Here is a 19,193-nt window from a genome sequence, read left to right on the forward strand (position 1 = left end):
TAGAACCTGCAAAAGGGGCTTCTCTGGAGTTCGAACCTTCCTAGTTTCTAAGGTGAGGGATTTCAAGAGAGGCTTGACTTTTTTTTTTTTTTTTTTAAACGTGGGTGTTTCAGATGAAGACTCGAGTCAGCAGATGGCAGAAGAGGCATATAGGCCCAGGTTTATCTGGCTGCCAGTTTCAAGGTCTGCCTCCACAGAGCACTAATTAGGATTTTTTCCTTCTAGAGCCAGCATGGTAGGAAAAGGAGGGAAGACCCCGCCAGTTCTGCACTTGCCAAACGGCAGAGCAGCTTGGCTTGCACCGCCCTGAATACTGCCTTTTAGCTGACGCAGGTATACACTTGTTTCTTGTCTCTTTGTAGATGGCACTCACAGAGAACGTGGCTGAGAAATCAAGCCATGCCTCGTCAGGCCAATGCCAACGGAAAAGTAGTCAGGGTCTGTGGGATTCTTTCTGTGGAGGATGACATACTCTTTGCTACTGTTCTAATTACATAAGGAACCTGTGATGAGTAAAGGAGCAGCTGGGTCCGGAAGGACTGCCTGGCTGGAGCAGCGTGTGGCTCAACCCACTGGGTACAGAGCTGGAGGCAGGAAAGGAGCAGGCGGGATGCAGACGGAGGCTGTAAAGGAGAACTCCACTGAATCCTTGGTTACCTGCCCCACCCACTTTCCCGCCTAGATTGAGGCGCATTAGTCCAGAGGTCCTCAAACTACGGCCTACTGAGGCCATTTATCCGGCCCCCACCGCACTTCAGGAAGGGGCACCACCATCTCATTAGCCAAAAGCAGTCCCATAGTTCCCATTGAAATACTGGTCAGTTTGTTGATTTAAATTTACTTGTTCTTTATTTTAAATATTGTATTTGTTCCCATTTTGTTTTTTTACTTTAAAATAAGATATGTGCAGTGTGCATAGGAATTTTTTCATAGTTTTTTTTATAGTCCGGCCCTCCAACGATCTGTGGGACAGTGAACTGGCCCTCTGCGTAAATAGTTTGGGGACCCCTGCATTAGTCCCAGGAGGCTTGTCCTGTCCCTGGGACTCCGTCTTCCCTATTAGCTGGTGAGTAGAGTTACATCAAGGACACAAACAATACAAGCCTTTAATAATTCACTGAAGATGTTTATAAACATAATTATTTTAAGAAATAAAACCCACTAGAGAGCAATATAGACGGCTCGCAGATTCTAAGCTGTTTTGATCAGCCGTGCCACGCCGCCGCCAGCCCACTCCCATGAGCATGGACGGTTGAGACCCTGCTGCATTGCCATTTCAACACAGTCCCTGTCACACGCTTCAGGCAGGCAGATGGAAAAACCAAAACTCTGACTGTTATTTCACCTTAAAAGAATTTAGCACGTGGCACTAACCTCTGTACAGTCCAAAGAAGCCTTCGTAGCGTAGCACTTTCTTAAAACAGTCAAAGCTGTTTTTGTACATAAGTTCTCCCACAAAAGAGCCAGTCGATCGTTGGTTCTGCATTCGAGTTTTGACGAGATCAATAGGATACACGGCGGTGGCTCCCACAGCTAAAATCAAATCACACCGACATTTCATAAAGAAGTCAAGTCTGTCAGAGCAAAGGGGGGGTGGTTCAAGTAAAAAAGAAGGCTGATAAAGGAAAACAAGTAATTCTGCATGTACAGATTTAAAAACTGTATGAACTTACTATATATATCTATACCCTTAACGATTACAAATTTTCATTCGAATGAAGAAAAGGATCAAGGATGTCATAGTTTTAAAAAAGCGTATCACTACAACCTCATTATTCACTGGTCTTTAGAAAGCCTATCTGCAGATAAAAAAGAGAAAAAAGCCACTTCTAAGTCCCTGATGACGTGCAGATATAGGGATATGTTCCCTTTGTTCTCGTCCCATTGCACAGACACAGGCTGGTAACGGGCCTAAGAAACACTGCAGGAGGTTTATCTTTAATATTTCAAGATGAGAAACCAAAGAAAGATAAGAGGAAAAATAAAAATGAAAACCTTGCACTCATCCATGGCTCACCTCCAGCGATAGAACCCAGACCGAACCGGTAGGCGGACTCTGCCACCTGGAGGAGAACCGGTCGCGACGGATCAACCGAGGCCTTCTTCTCGGCGCACGCGGCGAACGGACGGTGAGAAGACAGGAGGCAGGAAAGAGGACGGAACAAACAGGCACACACGTTATTTTTTTTCAATTACCCACTGGGTTCTAAATTCATGATAAAACTAAAATGACAAAGGGTTAGATTCAGTTCCGTTTTGCTTAATAGAATGTTACCGCTGCTCATGTTTAAAACATTATGTTGGGAACCCAATGACAGCCATTTATGTATCAGACACAATGTTATAAACCTACTTTTAAATGTTTGAGCCTCATTAGTGACTGAAGAGATATAAATTTAAAAATATTAATGGGATACCATTCTTTATCAATCAAGTTGGTGGGTTTGGGGTTTGTTTTTGTTTGTTTGTTTTAATGGCAATACTCAGTCAGGCAAGAGGGGATTAAAACCAGGCTTCTCAAACATGGTGTTTAATCAAGTGCAAATTGAAGGGAAACTTGATAATACTCAATCTCTTCAAAGGTACATAACCTCTTATCCTGCAGTTCTACTTATAAAAAGTTAAAAAAATAATTATGTATATAAACAAGGATCAAGGTATAAGAATGTTAAAAAGCAGTACTCTTTTATAAGAGCAAAAACTCTGAGAATAACCTAAATGTCCAATAATTGAGGACTGATTAAATATAATGTTATAGCCTTAAAACAAAATAGTATGTCATAAAAATGATATAGTAAAAGAATATTTAATATTAAAAATGTTGATAAAGCATTATAAGTAAAAACAAGTTAAAAAAGAATATGGTGAGTAGATAGGTGTTCATGATATAATTCTCTTTATCTTTTTTTATTATTCTTTTTAGAAAGGAGAGAGGGGAGAAAGAGAGAGAGAGAGAGAGAAAGAGAGAGAGAGGAGGAAGGAGGTACAGGAAGCATCAACTCCCATATGTGCCTTGACCAGGCAAGCCTGGGGTTTCGAACAGGTGACCTCAGTGTTCCAGGTGGCCATTTTATCCACTGTGCCACCACAGGTCAGGCCTAAGTATCTTTACCTTTTTAAATGTTTAAAATAGTTCATAAACTCTGGCTGGCTGGCTTAGTGGTAGAGCATCAGCCCAGCGTGTGGATGTCCCAGGTTTGATTCCCGGCCAGGGCACACAGGAGAGAAGCCCCCATCTGCTTCTCCACCCCTCCCCCTCTCCTTTCTCTCTATCTCTCTCTTCCCCTCCTGCAGCCAAGGCTCCATTGGAGCAAAGTTGGGCCGGGCGCTGAGGATGGCTCCATGACCTCTGTCTCAGGCACTAGAATGGCTCCCATTGCAGCAGAGCAATGCCTCAGATGGGCTGAACATCGCCCTTAGTGGACATGCCAGCTGGATCCCGGTCGGGTACCTGCGGGAGTCTGTCTCTCTGCCTCCCTGCTTCTCACTTCAGAAAAATACAACAAAAACAACCACCAAAAAAAAAAAAATATATATATATATATATTACATAATCTTTCAAAAACAATGTTAAAGACTATGCCCAATGTTATTTTTTTTTTAATTATTTGTAAGTATGTATACACACATAAAGATAATAGTAACATGTTGAATACCCCATTACTCAGACACAGTCAAAATGTTTACAGTGGTTACAACTTAGTGATTTATTATTGTTGCGTCTTTCTCTTGTTTTGTCCAACTTTTCTAAATTCATATTTCAGGCCAGTCAGTGGTCTGTCTTCTCTGGCTACATAAATTAAATAGCAATTTTATGTGTATACAGAGCTGTCAAATGAGGGTGGCATATAGTTAGTGTTTAATAAATACCTGTTGAATGAATAAAGACATTCAGTAAATTCTTTTTTCAAAAGCCACAATAATTAAAATCAGTAAACAATAAAAATAATTATCAACCCCAGCCATCAACCCATTGAATTTTAGTTGCTGTCAATATAACACAACTCTAATACAATGAGATAACTTGCAATCTCCTTCAAAGTCATTTCCCTAAAAATAGCTTTACACAGAAAAATGCATCTTTAAGAATGTAAAACATTTCTTCTGTAAATAGCACGGCTGTTTCCAACTCTAACCCTGTACTGACGGACATCCACAGGAACTTCGTTTTGACAGATGCATCCATAAGAAAGGTACTGTTTTATTTACATGGATACAAATATGCAATGTGAATGAACAAGCAGAACATAACAGAAACAGACTTACAGAAAGAAAGAGCACACTGATGGCTGCCAGAAGGAAGAGGGGTGGAGGGATGGGTGAGAACTGTGAAGGTTAACCTAGCCAATAAATGGGATACCCTTGCACCGTGGCAGCAGGTTACCAGACTGAGCGTGGTGAGCACATCGTGATAGATACAAATGTCAAATCATATGCTGTGTACATGAAACTAATATAATAGTGTATGCCAACAATTCTCTAATTTAAAACAAGGACAAAAATATGCAATACATAGAAAAAAGGCTCTTGTATCAAAATAACAAGTTAAAATACTCAAAAAATAATGGGGCATGGGGAATCTATTACTATTACTGACTCTTCATTTATAAGACAAAATGAACAAACCCTCAGACTTTTACTTAACTTTTCCGAAGCTAGAAATGTCGCATGCTTATGACATAAGACAAGAAAGATACCAACTCCTGTCCACTTCTGTTGAGAATGAATGATAGAACTGAGCCTGCCGAGTGGAGGGTGGATGACCGTCGCTTAAGTCTGTCAGTGTGGTCAGGCCCACTCGGGTTCACAGAGTAAAGACTACTCCAGGTAAGGCCCTTGGGAATCGCTCTAAACCTCCACGCAGCAGCCAGTCGTATCCCACAATAATCCTCATCAACCTCCTCTAGCCCTTTCATGGCTGGAATGGACAAGCACCCGTCGCAAACTCTCTGAAGCGGCTGAGGGCTCCAAGGAAAACTTGTGGGATACCCCAGCCAAACAGAGAACAGGAGGCAGCTAAAACAAACAAAAAAATGTCTCTGCTTTTTCCGTATCCCCAGATTTCTGCAACTACTAGTAGCACAGAGACACTGGTAAACAGTGTTCAAAAATCAAAGGGAGGGGAAAGCAACGTTGCTTCCACCTCTGCACACGATTACAGTTCTCGCTCTGCAGTCGGGGAAACCGGCTTCCTCTTTTAACAACAGCCAGCTGGTTTTGCAGAGGTGCCTAGTTAGGATTTTCTGAGCACACACCCACCACTTTGAGTTACACCCTGCACACAAAACTAGCCACTGCGTTTGGGTGGGAAGGAGCTGAAAGGCGGGGTCCTGGCTCGAGGCCCACCAGTCCTAAAAATGTTGCCCGCATCAACCCATTGTGGTCAAACTGGCGTCTCTGTACAGACCCAGAGCTCCAAGCCAAAAACTGTTAAGTCTCACAGGATTCGGAGATGGCTTTGCATTAAAGGATCTCTTTTCCTAAAGCGACGCTCGTCTGTGAGTGGATTTATTTTACAAACATCGTGTAAGGACAACCCGGCTCGCGAAGGCTTTGATTCTCTAATCGGATCCATAGACAGTCGAGCAAGAGTTAAAAGAGGAGTCCCCGTGTCTTAAGTTTCTGACTCCCACAACTCTAAGAGATTGGTTTCTGTTAACCATAAAATAAAATTTAGCATTCCTCAAATTGTTTCCACATAACTTATGAATCCTTTCACAGAGAAAAGAGGTCTAAAAGCCTTCAAACTATGACTCCAGACTAAACAAAATTATCTCATTTCGATAGAAAGACGGAAGGCACAGCACTCAGACAATGGGCTGACGGGGAACCGCCCGCAGAGCAGGGACGGCTCACTCCGCCACATGCTGCTTTGCTGGGACAGCGACACTGAGCAGGACTGCTGCCTGCCTCTCCCCACCGAGACTTAGGGAAGAAGAATGGCTCTTCTGTTCATCCGAACATCCTTAAGTCATTTCTCTTCTCTGCCTTCTGAAATTGGATTTTGGGTGCAAAATGGAAAAACAGTAGGTCATACACCAAGGTCAGAAAGGCAATTGCAAATGAAAATGGGTTTGGGGGTACCCCGCCAAAGAGACACCAAGAAGCAAGGCCGCTTTGTATGCCCACCTGCCGCTGGGCCTCCGCCAACTTGAAGGGCAGAGTGCCCTCCTCCAGAGGGGCAATCCGTTCAATGTCTGCCAAGGTCATTCGCCTGGAAGGAAAAACAAACGAACAATCAAGCACAACCAACAACAAAATACAAGCTGATTCAAATGTACATTAGAGAACTTTAAAACATTCCCATTTTCCTTTCCCGTATTTCAGAGTCTTTAATTTGGCTTCTTTTTCTCCAGTTTGCTTCCCCCCTCCTACCCCCATCTCCTCCTAACCCCCTTTTATTAAGCTAATTTAAAAGGGGGGGGGGACAACTTACCCCCGTGGCTCATATAAATCTGCTAACTGAAACAAGATGTCAACTTCCATGGGTGTAACCTGACCAAATTTCTGGGCTGCCAGAACGAACTCCTCTGTGTGGAAAAAGAGTTAAAAAGGGAAAGCATCAGGAACGAACAGCCACGGCCGGCGTGCAGCACTCACTCAAGGCACTTGCAGGAGCAAACATCACTAAACTTTATTATCAGCAGTTGTAAAACGCCTGTCAATCCAAACGGGGTAAGACCTTCTGAAGTGCTTTCATTCATTTGGAAAGAGTGTGCAAATAAGTTTCTCTGACATTGACTTTAAAAGTCTGGTGTCATCTGAAGACTGAATAAATGACCTAGGATGTTATTCAAACTGCAGAAAAATCTAGGAAGTGGCTAGGAAACTTCATAAGGATAGGTCCCAGGAGGTTATATTAATGAAGCTGTGGAATTCCTAAGCAAATTCTCTGTTCAAAAAAAGTCTCATTAAAATGCTGGTATCTTGTTTGAAGGCTGTAGATCAATTTACATGGTCACTAGTCTAAGTTTATAGAACCCCTCGTGTACTTTCGAAGACCGCTTTAGAGGCTGCCAATTTAGCTCAGGCTCTAGCAAGATTTGAAAAACATTTAAGAAACTTTACATGGCTCCCTCACTCAGGACCGTCTTTGGTTTATTTAAAACTTGCTGAAGTTTTGTTTGCTTTTATCTAATCAAAGGATAGAGAACACATATATACCATAGGGCTTCATTTATCAATGAAATAAAAAATCTACAATAAAACTTGTTGGTTGCCTTCTTCACCCTAATAATAACACACCAAGATACCTGCAGGTAAAAATTTGGATTTATTCTCACTCACCCTTAGTAACTTCTACATCTTTCTTGTTGCCAGCCAGAGTGCTGTAGATCTTTCTAATGAGTTCCATGTTGTTAAGGAGAGAATTAAATCCATTAAAATAGGAGAAACTGACTTGATGGGATGTGGTACCTCCAGCAGCCTCAAGTAAGGTGAAAATAAAAAAGGGGAGAATAAAAATAAATAAAGTATTTATAGAATGAGTAAGATTTAGAAATACATATATCAAAGGCTAGTTTTAGAAATAATCAGGAATGCATGTATAAGAAGAAATAGCCATAAGTATTTTTCTTTCACATTAAACCAAAAGCTATAAATGATTTTTAGGAGTAACTGCAACTAATCATGACCAGAACTTGTACTCTCCACACATAATCTTAGAAAACTAAATAAATACATGTGTAGGGTTATAACAACAGGACCAGTAGTAATTTACAGAGTTCAAATTTCCATTGGAAATGTTTTATAAGTTTGTTTATTTCATCTAATGAGCAACTCTTAAAGGCTTATACATGCAAGCTATATTACACACATGTGTGTGCTGATACATGCAAAACTATTATACCAACAAAAACATACTATCAAAAGTGGTCAATCTAACATTAATATCATGATTTGTCATGTTATTTATAACTAGCAATAAATAATCATTTATGCACAGACTTTGCAGTGGTGGGATTTCTTGCAAACAAGCATATTACGGTAAAATTATGAGATGTCATATGCTTTGATGGGGGTTAAGACTGGTCAGAATTCTGATAGTCACAATGTGTAAGAAACCATATTTCTTCACGGGGGACAAGGGAAAACAGAGAGCATGTCCATTATGAATGGAACTTCAGTTTGGGGGTTTCAAATTCTATCCTTACCTAAAAAAAGAAAAATATTTTTATTAGGAAAACACTTCTTTATAAGGTAATAACCACATAAATCTTCACTTAGTAATCATTTAGAATAGCTGACATGGGAGTGTAGAGTGGAGAAGGGGTTGGGGGTCGGGGCAGTAGAAGGAGCTAGATTAACACAATGCCAGAGAGGAAAAGGCCTTGTCAGAAGGCCGCGTTTCCAGAAGAGGCACTGGGGGGAAAAATGGAAACATGAAAAGTTAGCCTAAGCTCCTGCCTACGGTAAACACCATGAGAAACCCAGAGGATAGTGAAACACGGAGAAAAGTCTTTCCCGTGAGGTGAACAAAAGGGTTTACTATTGCATAAGGGTTCTCAAATCTGAGTGACCATCAGCATTATCTAGGTAGCTTTAGAATTAGCTTCTAGGGCTTCACCACCCATAGATGGTGAATCGGTGGATGGGGAAAGAACCTTAGAATCCGTATTTTTTTATAATTATCCATGGCGATTCTTATGCTCCATGACCAAGGCTTGGGTACCACCACCACAGAATTTTCCAGGACACCCTCAGGGTCGAGGAGATAAGGGGAGTGGCTTGATACCCAGTAGGACAGAAACTCCATGACACAGGACAGCAGGATTCACCTGTCCCATGTGCCACTGTTACCTCAACACATACATGTTGAATGGACAAGTAAATGTAAGATTTACAGTTGGTGCTCTGCTGACCTGTCAAATATATCGATGCACACAATTTAAAAACATTTCATTTCTGCCTCGGGTAATAGATAAAAGCTAAGATTAGCATTTGACATACTTCAAACTATAAAGCAAAACTAATAAGCGGTCATAAATTTGTTTTTCCTTTGATAAAAAACCAGTTATGTTTTCTTTTGAGATTTTCCCTAGTGTCCAGATAATGAATTAACTTACCCACTAAACCTAGCCAAAATATACTGTCTGTCATTTTAGTAATATATGTAATCCCATTAAGAAAATGTTTGTTTTAAAGATAATCCTCTATATAAATAACAGTTATTCTTATAATCCCTTATTCACCGAGTTCAGACCAGGCAGAATAAACTCCCTCATTAGGGCAAGTTATAACTTACAGCTACTAGACATTCTTCTACAAAAGGTGTCAAGACATGGGGGCGGATGGTGACCATGATGTCTTGGAAGTCAATGGCTGTGACTTTTCCGGTCCTGGCATTGTCCCTCTGCACAAAGGCTTGCTTGGCATGCTCCAACTGTATTTCCTACAAATGAAGAAGGTAACATAATTGACGTTTCTCAGCTACTACAAATGACTGCTAAACTTCAAACGAGGGTGAAGCAATATAGATGATATCTTGGTTTAACAAGCCCCACCTGCTTGGTAACTAGCACCCTCCCCCCCAAGCTACTGTCTTCTTCCAAAGACAGAGCCTTGCTCAGCCCAGTGACTGTGTCTGGGAAGTGCATTCCGCCTTAAACCTCCAACCCAAAGAAACCCAGTTGCTTCTGTACCCCGCCAGAGTCCAAGGACACCAGGCAAGACAACGGAGAGAGGAATGAAGTTTTGTAGGCTCAGAGATCTGGCCAAACCCAGCTTAGGTGATGCAGGTGATCAGAGAAGACAACACCTGCAGGGACATTACTTCTTTCCAAAGAAGAGAGAAAAATTCTTAACAGCCACCTGGCAAACAAGCATGTGATAGAACAAGACATTGGAAGGGGCAATTCTCCTCTGGAACAGGCTACCCCGCTCACACAGGGTTTCTCAGCCTTTTCTATGAGGGTGGGAGCGCTGTCCTGTGCATCCCTACCCTCTCTCTTCTAAGATGCCAGTAGCCCCGCTTCCCCAAGGCCACGGCAATAAGAAATGTCTCTGGAGAGGGCCATAATAAGATCACTGCTCTAGAATTTGGAATCGATGGTATGTGGACCAGAGGGGGCAAAACTGGAGCAGCATCATTGGACAGATGTTTTATTTCATACCATCTGGAAGAGGAAGCCCAACTTTAGATTTCAGCTGCCATTCCCAGGCAATAAGGGTATACACAGAATAAATCACAGCCTCCCATCAAAAGCCACCATGTGCTCTGTAGAAGCATCTTTTATGCAGACCATTTTATTATCGTTTTCATGACACTCTGCCCATTTCCCAAACAGGCCCTCAGAGTGAGATCTAATCACGGTAGAATCACAAAGCATCACTGATGTGACTCTCAAAGACTTCAAATTATTTAAATGAAAAGAAGTTTTTCATTAGATGATACTGATTTTTTTTTTAACTTTGGTGACATAATGACTTGTTATATAAAAATGAGTTGTCCTTGTAAAGTAGTAGCAGTCTCAAGTATGGGAGAAATGCCAGGAATCTGACGATGCTTTCAGTATCTCCCAGCAAGGTGGGGAGAGGAAGGAAGGCCAATAACATGCTGGTAATAACTGAAGCAGGATACTGAGAGACGGTGGCTCATTATAATGTTCTCCTTTCGTGTAGTTTGAAAATGTTCACGATAAAAAATTTAAAAAGATAATACAATGGTAAGAATCAGAGCTCTTGATCCTGTTGAAAAGCTTCTTCTCAGCTATAACATACGTCAACCGTTGGTCCTCTGTCCTCAGTGAGAAAATCTGAGGAAGAAAGCTGATCGATGCCTCTCATTTAAGGAGTGACTGGAAGAGGCTAAGACCTCCTGTCCCAAGGTCTCAAGGATTTCTTAGACGGCTGACTCCCAGATCCGAATCTCTCACTCCTATCCACTAGACCACAATTTCTAACTGCTTAGAGACGGTATCCACGTGTCTATCTTATAAAAGCCATAAAATTACACATCACTAAACCAACTATCATATGTCCCCCTCCCAGCCCTCAACCCTGGTCCCTCTACTATGTTCGGAGCTTAATTAGTAGCATGATGTTCTGATGGGAACCCAACCGAAAAGTCCGTCAGTTTTAATCCCTCAAGCTTCTGCAGAGTAAAGCACTTATCGAATTAGTTACTCGAACCTTTGAAAGTTCACTCAAATATATTTTTTTCCTTTTCATTCCTGTTTCCAGCCCTCCTCAGTCCATGTCCGAATCACTACTACAGACCCAATGGTCAGCTGGCATTGCCGTCTGACCTCTGCCGTCCACCTTGCATGCGTCAACAGCTGCCTTTCAGAATCTCAGCTCTGGCCCCTAGCCCCCTCCATAGAAACCTTCAACAGCCTTCCATCGTCAAGACCAGTCTCCGAAGCACAGCGCTTGGACCCTCCAGGAACTGCTCTTGGCCTGTCTCCAGCGTCCCGGGCCAGCCCTGCCACACCGCCCCACATGCAGGCCTGTGTCTGCACTCTGCCCCTCCACCTGGACTGGACTGGAGCTTTTTTCTCTAGCTCCTGAAATCCTACCCCTTCCTCCAGGCTCAGCTCCAGTGCCACCTCTTAGGTAGATAGAACCAGACTTCCTACCGAAAACAACTGATCACTTGGCTCCCTCCCTGCTTGAACGTCAATGATAGACTTGCCTTCTCCATCTCCCATTCCCATCTTTCTCCCTGCCTTCCCAGGGAAGAGAGACTACGTGCCCTGTTCGTCCCAATTACGGTGTCGGTGTCGGCAGAACGCTTTAGATATTAGGCACTCAGTACACCCAAGAACAAATAAAATTATGATGTAAATATAAAACCCACTGAATAAATACATTATGATCCATTGAACAAGTGCCTCCAATTCCAGAGAAAGAAACAAACTGGTGAAGTATGACCACAGTATATATTCCATTGGAAGGAAATGAACACAAAGTACTCTGAACTGCCAGACCCACTGCTATAGCTACCCCAAGCCTCTATCACCCGCAACAATAGTAGAAGGCATGTTCAGTTATGTACTTACCCATTTCCCCCAGGTTATAACTCAAACAAGAGTCTCAGGGAGCCTCAGGCTGTGCTACCCAAAAAGCTTCACTTTCCTCGTGGCACCACCCCATCTACTCAGAAAGCAGGAAGCCGAATCACAAGACCCACCTGTCCAGACTGTCAAATGGGAAATGACACCGAAGGAGGGGTTGCTGCCCGCACTGCAGGACAGGGGTGTCACGAAGACGGTGTCACTGCATTTCTGTACCTGAGCTGCCGTGAGCAAGCACTGACCAGGAGGGATCCCGGATGGTGGGCCAAGAAAGCACCTTCACCCCTACTGATGAACTACGGAAGAATACATTTCCGACAGCTCTTGAGATCTGGGATATTATAAATCCCATGAAAAAGAGGAGGCTAGGTCTGTGTAGTTCTCTCAATAATGGGCCAGAATGAAAACATTTAGTTACGTGTTGGCCCACACTGGAAAGCAGCTTACGACCGATGAGGGTCACCTTCTGAAGAACACCTGTTTATGTCATGACTGTTTCTTCTTCTGGGCGAAGAAATGAAACTATTAACCTTAATCGATACAACAACCATGATAACAGCATTTAGTGAGCATAGATTACGTGCCGGACACTGTTCTAAAGCACTTTATAGTGATCAGCATTTAGTGCTCACAGCAACCCTACAAGGCAGGTACCATTATGAACCTCACTGCAGCGGTTGCGGGAAGTTAAGGTCTCACTGACAGGAGCAAAGCTGGAATTCAACCCTGACAGTTCCGCCCCTCTGAGGGTGCTCCTGACTCTTCCCTATACTTCCTGGGGAGCCCGGATAATGATGCGGTCAGGAATTTGATTACAAAAGTTGAGACTCAGGAATCTATGAAAAGATAAAATTCAATGTCCTTTTTAAAATTTTTCTCAGTGCTCTAGATTTTTCTGTTGCCTATTTTCATGAGAAAACAATAAGATTCCTGAAACTTTTTCATTAAGGTAAAAGCCCCCTGTGCACGCAGAGTGCCGGGACCGTTTGCCCGACAATAGCAGAGACCAGGGAGGACAGAACCAAATCTGAACGGCGCTGCCACGGCCTCGGTCCCTGTTGACTCACTTTCGCACAATCACAAGAGATTGAGGAGGAGGAAGATAAATAAGGAGGCCCGTGGGAGCTAAAACATAGGTACTTGTTGGGCAGATAAAATGTATTATGCTCACTTTGTTAAAGATGACACGAGGAGGCCATCGCCCAGGTGATATTAATGTGTGTTGGGGTGGGCTAAAGGCAGGCAGAATCCTTGTAGCCTGGGGCTTGGTTTTGGGATTAAGCCTTTCCCACCCTTTTTGATGTGGGGTGGTACAATCCAATCATGCCTCAGAAAGTGACTTTGTATTAGAGACTTCCCTATTTTGTATATTGGATTAAGGGTTTGGATTTCTACACTATAAAATGGGGACGGAGCGGGAGCTTGCGCTCTTGGTTCCTGAGGTTAGTATGAGAGAGCAGAGAGAGTAGAGCCAGCAGCGGGAGGAGGCCACGTGGAGGAGGCCAGGAGAAGCAGCCAAGATGGCAGAGTGCTGAGTGAGATGCCAGTTTGTACAGAGTTTGTATCTGGGATAAGTAAGGAGATGGGGAACTGAGGAGAATAAGGCTGGTGAGCTAGAAACCTTTGATTCTAGGAAACTCGGATAAGTCAGTAGCTTTGTGAGCACTGAATGTGATTGGGTTTTGGAGCCCAGTGTGTGTTTTTACTTGCCTGGTGCACGCTAGGATTAAAGATGATGGCCCACCAGTTTGTGGCTCCGTTGTTTCTTTACCGACTGTCCGAATCCAATGCGAACCTGCATGGGCCGGGCTGCTTTGATGGTGGCCCTGGCCATGACTGCTGGCTTTACAGTACTCCAAACTACTTAATATGAGAATGAATGACCTTGGAAATAAATAATCAGGCTCCTTACCATAGCAGTGACTTAAAGCACTCCACTGGCATCTTTAAAGCTATTTAAGAAAAACTTAATGTGGACTTATGGCTACCCTGATGGTTCCTAGAACTGAACCCAGAGGGATAAAACTGGGACACAGAACTGTTTGGTTTGGCATACACGTAATACAGCATGTGTAAGATAACGTTCATTTCTAAAACAAAAGGGATCAGAATGAGTAAACTCACCCTGTGTGCAGGGGAGGGAAGAACCATGGGAGGAGCAATAGTTACACTCAACTATTTAAAACAGGGGTCCCCAAACTACGGCTTGTGGGCCGCATGTGGCCCCCTGAGGCCATTTATCTGGCCCCCACCACACTTCTGGAAGGGGCACCTCTTTCATTGGTGGTGAGAGGAGCATAGTTCCCATTAAAATACTGGTCAGTTTGTTGGTTTAAATTTACTTGTTCTTTATTTTAAATATTGTATTTGTTCCCGTTTTGTTTTTTTACTTTAAAATAAGATGTGTGCAGTGTGCATAGGGATTTGTTCATAGTTTTTTTTTTATCGTCTAGCCCTCCAACAGTCTGAGGGACAGTGAACTGGCCCCCTGTGTAAAAGTTTGGGGACCCCTGATTTAAAAGGTTAAAAGACTATCGGTTAAAAAAGATGTGAGACTGGTTCTCTGTAGTTCTTCAAAAGAAAACAATAGAGAGAAAAATGTAGGGATCAGGTGTTAGCAGCACAAAACACAGAGGTACTTAACCTGTATAAATATTGAGCAATAAAATGGACCGACTACCCGGCAGAGTAGCAGGTTCCCTCTCAGTCACTGGAAATAACTGTCCAGCTGGGGAACATGTCTAGCAATTTACTTTATTTTATTGACTTTAATACAGGGGGTTATGGAAGCAATATGTTCTGGTGATAAAATCTGAAGTTTGAAACGGGAACAGGCGGAACTCAAACACCAGTCACAACACTCCCAGCTAGGCGGGCTCGGGGAGTGTGTCTGCCTCCTAGAGCCCAGGAACACCTACTACACAGGGTTTTAAAAACTAGGTGACGTGCGTGACAGACACATAATAAATGGTAGCTCTGATTTCTGTAGAGGTGAATGGTTTAAAAACCTCTAAAGTCCTTTCCAATATAAGCTCTCTGAGTCCTTCAAAAACAAACTGTAAGAAACAGCAGTTCTGCTGAGTCATCTTGAACCAGCCACAGGGACAGAGATGAAGACCAGATAGAGTAGGTGGTAACAGTAACGGGTGGATGTTTAAACATTTACTAGAGGCTAGAGCAGGGGTCCCCAAACTTTTTACACAGGGGGCCAGTTCACTGTCCCTCAGACCGTTGGAGGGCCGGACTAGAAAAAAAACTATGAACAAATCCCTATGCACACTGCACACATCTTATTTTAAAGTAAAAAAAACAAAACAGGAACAAATACAATATTTAAAATAAAGAACAAGTAAATTTAAATCAACAAACTGACCAGTATTTCAATGGGAACTATGCTCCTCTCACTGACCACCAATGAAAGAGGTGCCCCTTCCGGAAGTGCGGCGGGGGCCGGATAAATGGCCTCAGGGGGCCGTAGTTTGGGGACTATGCCAAGAACTTTAAAGACAGTATTTCATTTAAGGCTTACAATAATTCTCTGAACTAATAAAATCATCTTCATCTTACAGAGAGACAGCTGGAGCTCAGGGAGGTTACGTAACTCTCGTCCAAACTCACACAGCAGAAAGCGACAGAGCTGACAAGGTTCTGTCTCCTTCTGAAACGGAGATTTTTCTTAACTACTGACTTAAGCTGCCTTGGATAAAATTGTAGTCAAAGGATCACAAATAGATCTGGACAGATAACTGGAAAAGAGACTTAGAGAAAAGTTTTGGTGCTGACTTGGGGAGAGAAGAGTCTTTGGAATAAACAAACTGTTAAGCTACAAACAAGAGAAAGCTAGAGATATGGTGGGAATGTAAATCTGAGAGATGCAGGTAACAGGACTTTAGGGAGAAAAGCAGAAGGCTAACATTTACTGTTATTAAGTGTTGCTATGCTCCAGGAACTGTTGTGCTTTCTTACTTCATCTCTGAATCCTCCCAACATCCTTATAAGGTGGCCCTACCATCACCTCCATTTTGTAGACGGAAAAATGAGGTAAAGGGCAGTGGCGGTCACGTGACGCTAAGGGTGAAACTGGATATGCACCGTCGCCCCCGCGGTCTGCTCCACAGCCGCAGTCTAACTAACTAAGCTAGGCGGGCTGCCTGTTCCTTTCGGGGGGAGCCCTCCCAAAAACCAGAAGAAAAAAGAAAGTAACAGTTGTAGAACTAGATGAGATCATCATCCCACAGTCAGTACAGAGAGCACACAGACGACAAAAAGGAACTGATCCCCAAATAAGTGAACAATACAGTAAAACCAAGGACCTGAGACATTGGGAAACACCCAGAGATCTGGGAAGGTGGCAGCGTCGGTAAATACAGCCCGAGTGCCAGGAAAGGAGGAACGTTTGCTGAAGGTCGCCAGGGAGACAGCGAGGCCGAAGGAGAAAGGGCTCTCCCTCACCTGAGGCCAGAAGTTCCCGAGCAAGGAGCGACACAGCTATCTCCAAGGCAGCTCTGCCCAAACACAGGAAAGGCGGTCCCATTTCCCTTTCATATCTGCCAGTGAACTGTTCCGTCCCTCTACACTGCTGCACAGTGATTAACGGAATAGGCTTTTATTGCCACGGTTTCCAACTACTTCAGCACACCCAATTCAGAGTGCTGTAGGGGGAAGAAAAAGCAAACTTGTCAAAATTGCTAGCTGTACAGAAATAAACATATATCGGGGTAACATCACTTTAGGTCTCACATTCATGCTTCTAATAGTTCCAGGCCTGTCATTTCCTTAATAATCTCCAATTTTCAAGTGGGCATATTTTGAATGCAAAAATTCTCTCCACCTCTATTCAGACATGCAAGTTTGTGCCTCAGTCTGAGAACAATTTATCAGAACAAAAAAAGTAGACCAATAGACCCTCAAAACAAGCAGCATATCCAGATGATTTATATTATAAAGCCAAGAACACCAACAAAGACCCCTGGCTGGTCTGCACTTTTGTGTTTTGTACAGTTTTGAAATTTAAAGGAAAATCTAAAACTTTTAAAAAAGCAAGGAATTACCAATAACAATATGATTCAAAAGAATTCCTTTTTAGGGGTGGTGGTAGAAAAGTTCTGGGGAAAACGCAGGTAATTATTTATAAAAAGAAGGAACAAAAATATATAAGGAAGGTGTGCTTATAAAATATGGTATCGCATTTGGCCCTATTTCAAATAAATCCTATATTACATCAAGTGTCAGAACTTGTACACTATTTAATAGATAAGTACCCACTTCATTCTCATTATCCTATGCTCATTTGAAGAAAAAAAGTTCTACTTAAAATAAAGACCCACATTTTTAAACAGTAAAAATGGAACTCAGCAATGGGATAGGTAAAGAAGTAGTTTCCACTCTTAACATCTTTCTGTGTTCTCCACATTCAGCCCATGCGTCAGTTCACAAGGAAATATTGTCTCCAATTCACTGGGTGGGGCCGTTAATCGAAGGGTCTTTCGAAGCTGGCTTGCATGTGGCACTGCAGGCAAGCAACACGTTGGTGGAAACCAAAAATAGAGATCTTTCCCTCTCAATATCCTTGCTCTTCTGATTGAACACTCAACGTCACAGTGGGACAGCTGGGGAGACACCGTGCAGCGTGCTCATTTTTACCAGGATGCTACGTAAAAAAGCCTGCACCACAGGCTGCTCGACAAAACAGCAAGCGACTAACGCCATGGACACAACAGCACAATAGACGCTGATTTCTTCCCCCCCCTGAGAGTAGAAAACGCAATGTGAACAAAATGTCCTACATCTAATTCTCCAAGTGACCAGGATATTACCACGTCTCTGGTCACCCGTCACCAAAGTAGCAATGGCTTCCATTTGGACCCAAAACACAATCTAATCTCTTGAAGAGCTGAAGCCAAATGGCATTAGCTACTTGGACTCATTATTTCATTTTGAAACTTCAAATGGTGCCGTATTGATGACACAGTACCAGAGCTGTGTTGCAGACCCCATCTGGTCCGACTTAAAATCAACATAAGAAGCACTCATGTGTTCAAAATGCAAATATAATCAAGGTCTCCAGCTACTAAAGCTCCATAGTCTAGATATTTTAACTAATGCAGATGGCAGGTTGGGGGACAAAGGGGAGGCACGAATGGCTCAGGTTACTCAGTCCAGAGTAAAGACCTTGCTAGTCATCCACTGCCACCCAAAACCAGTTCCAAAGCTTGAAAATATGATGTTGCCATGGTTGATGGTTATGTTTTCTTTCGATTGATGATGAGGAGAAACAATTTCTATTTTAACATAGCCGGCCTTTGTGTTAAAGGTTCTGCCTCATGCCAGGATAGCACAACAAATATAGTAGCAAACCATAAGTGACAGTGACTATACAGTCCAGACCACAGCTGACCAGGAGCAGTGACTGGAGGGACATGTGGCAATCGCCAGCGCCTAGGGCAGCAGACATCCAGAGCTCCATTCTCCAGGCCTCAGAACCTAAATAACCAACATGTCCCTTTTACACAGGCTAATCTGTAGGCCATGCTGAGCCATAAGCCAAAATAACGGTCAGTTTGACTTAACAAAAAGAACCAAACTGTTCGGTTGCATTATTTAGCATAAATATACTTTGGCATCCAACAGGGTTGCCATGGGGATCATGTGATCTGACGTCAAGGGTCCCTACCACTATGAATGGCAGTCTGGGACACCAGACACAGCTCCAGTCTCGAACTCTATTCCGAGCTCCACCCACTATGAGTTGCTTCTCTAGTACATCATCCTCTTCTGACGAAAGGGTAACATAAATAAAGGCATCGTAAACACTCACAGCACCTTTGTGATTCGGGCTCTCCACTGGGTCTCTTTATTCTTAAACGCTATTTGATGAGAAGACATTACAGATCATTTTTAGCCTGATTCCCTCCGAAGTCAGCTATCCTGTTGCATGGCCTCTCCGTCACGTTAGCATTGCTGATTTCTTGGGCATTTCTCTCCCTAGAGTGATAGGAGGAAGGCCTCTGGACACAGAAGAAATGTCCTGGCTCCATAAAATGGGAAACAGAATTCTTTGGAAATGCCCACGTCTACGGGGCCACAGGTAGGACTCCAAGGAACTGAAGGGAGGAGAAGGAAACAACCCACAACTTGTGAAAGGCAACAATTACAAGCTAAATTCTGCTCTGCAGCTCT

At 43.0% G+C, this 19,193-nt stretch overlaps 1 protein-coding gene across 1 annotated transcript in view; it reads right to left on the reverse strand.

Moving 5' to 3' along the window:
• SLC25A13 (solute carrier family 25 member 13) overlaps window positions 1-19,193 on the reverse strand; it is a 192,660-nt gene that overhangs the window by 71,754 nt on the left and 101,713 nt on the right. Inside the window, exons 6-11 of the mRNA XM_066238405.1 lie at window positions 9,245-9,391; window positions 7,288-7,426; window positions 6,437-6,530; window positions 6,130-6,214; window positions 2,018-2,102; window positions 1,375-1,533 (exon numbers count right to left, since the gene is read on the reverse strand). Of these exons, the coding sequence (XP_066094502.1) occupies window positions 1,375-1,533; window positions 2,018-2,102; window positions 6,130-6,214; window positions 6,437-6,530; window positions 7,288-7,426; window positions 9,245-9,391 (709 nt within the window). The remainder of the gene's footprint in view (window positions 1-1,374; window positions 1,534-2,017; window positions 2,103-6,129; window positions 6,215-6,436; window positions 6,531-7,287; window positions 7,427-9,244; window positions 9,392-19,193) is intronic.

The sequence above is a fragment of the Saccopteryx bilineata genome, chromosome 7 (genome assembly GCF_036850765.1).
Source record: "Saccopteryx bilineata isolate mSacBil1 chromosome 7, mSacBil1_pri_phased_curated, whole genome shotgun sequence".
Classification (NCBI taxonomy): Eukaryota; Metazoa; Chordata; class Mammalia; order Chiroptera; family Emballonuridae; genus Saccopteryx; species Saccopteryx bilineata.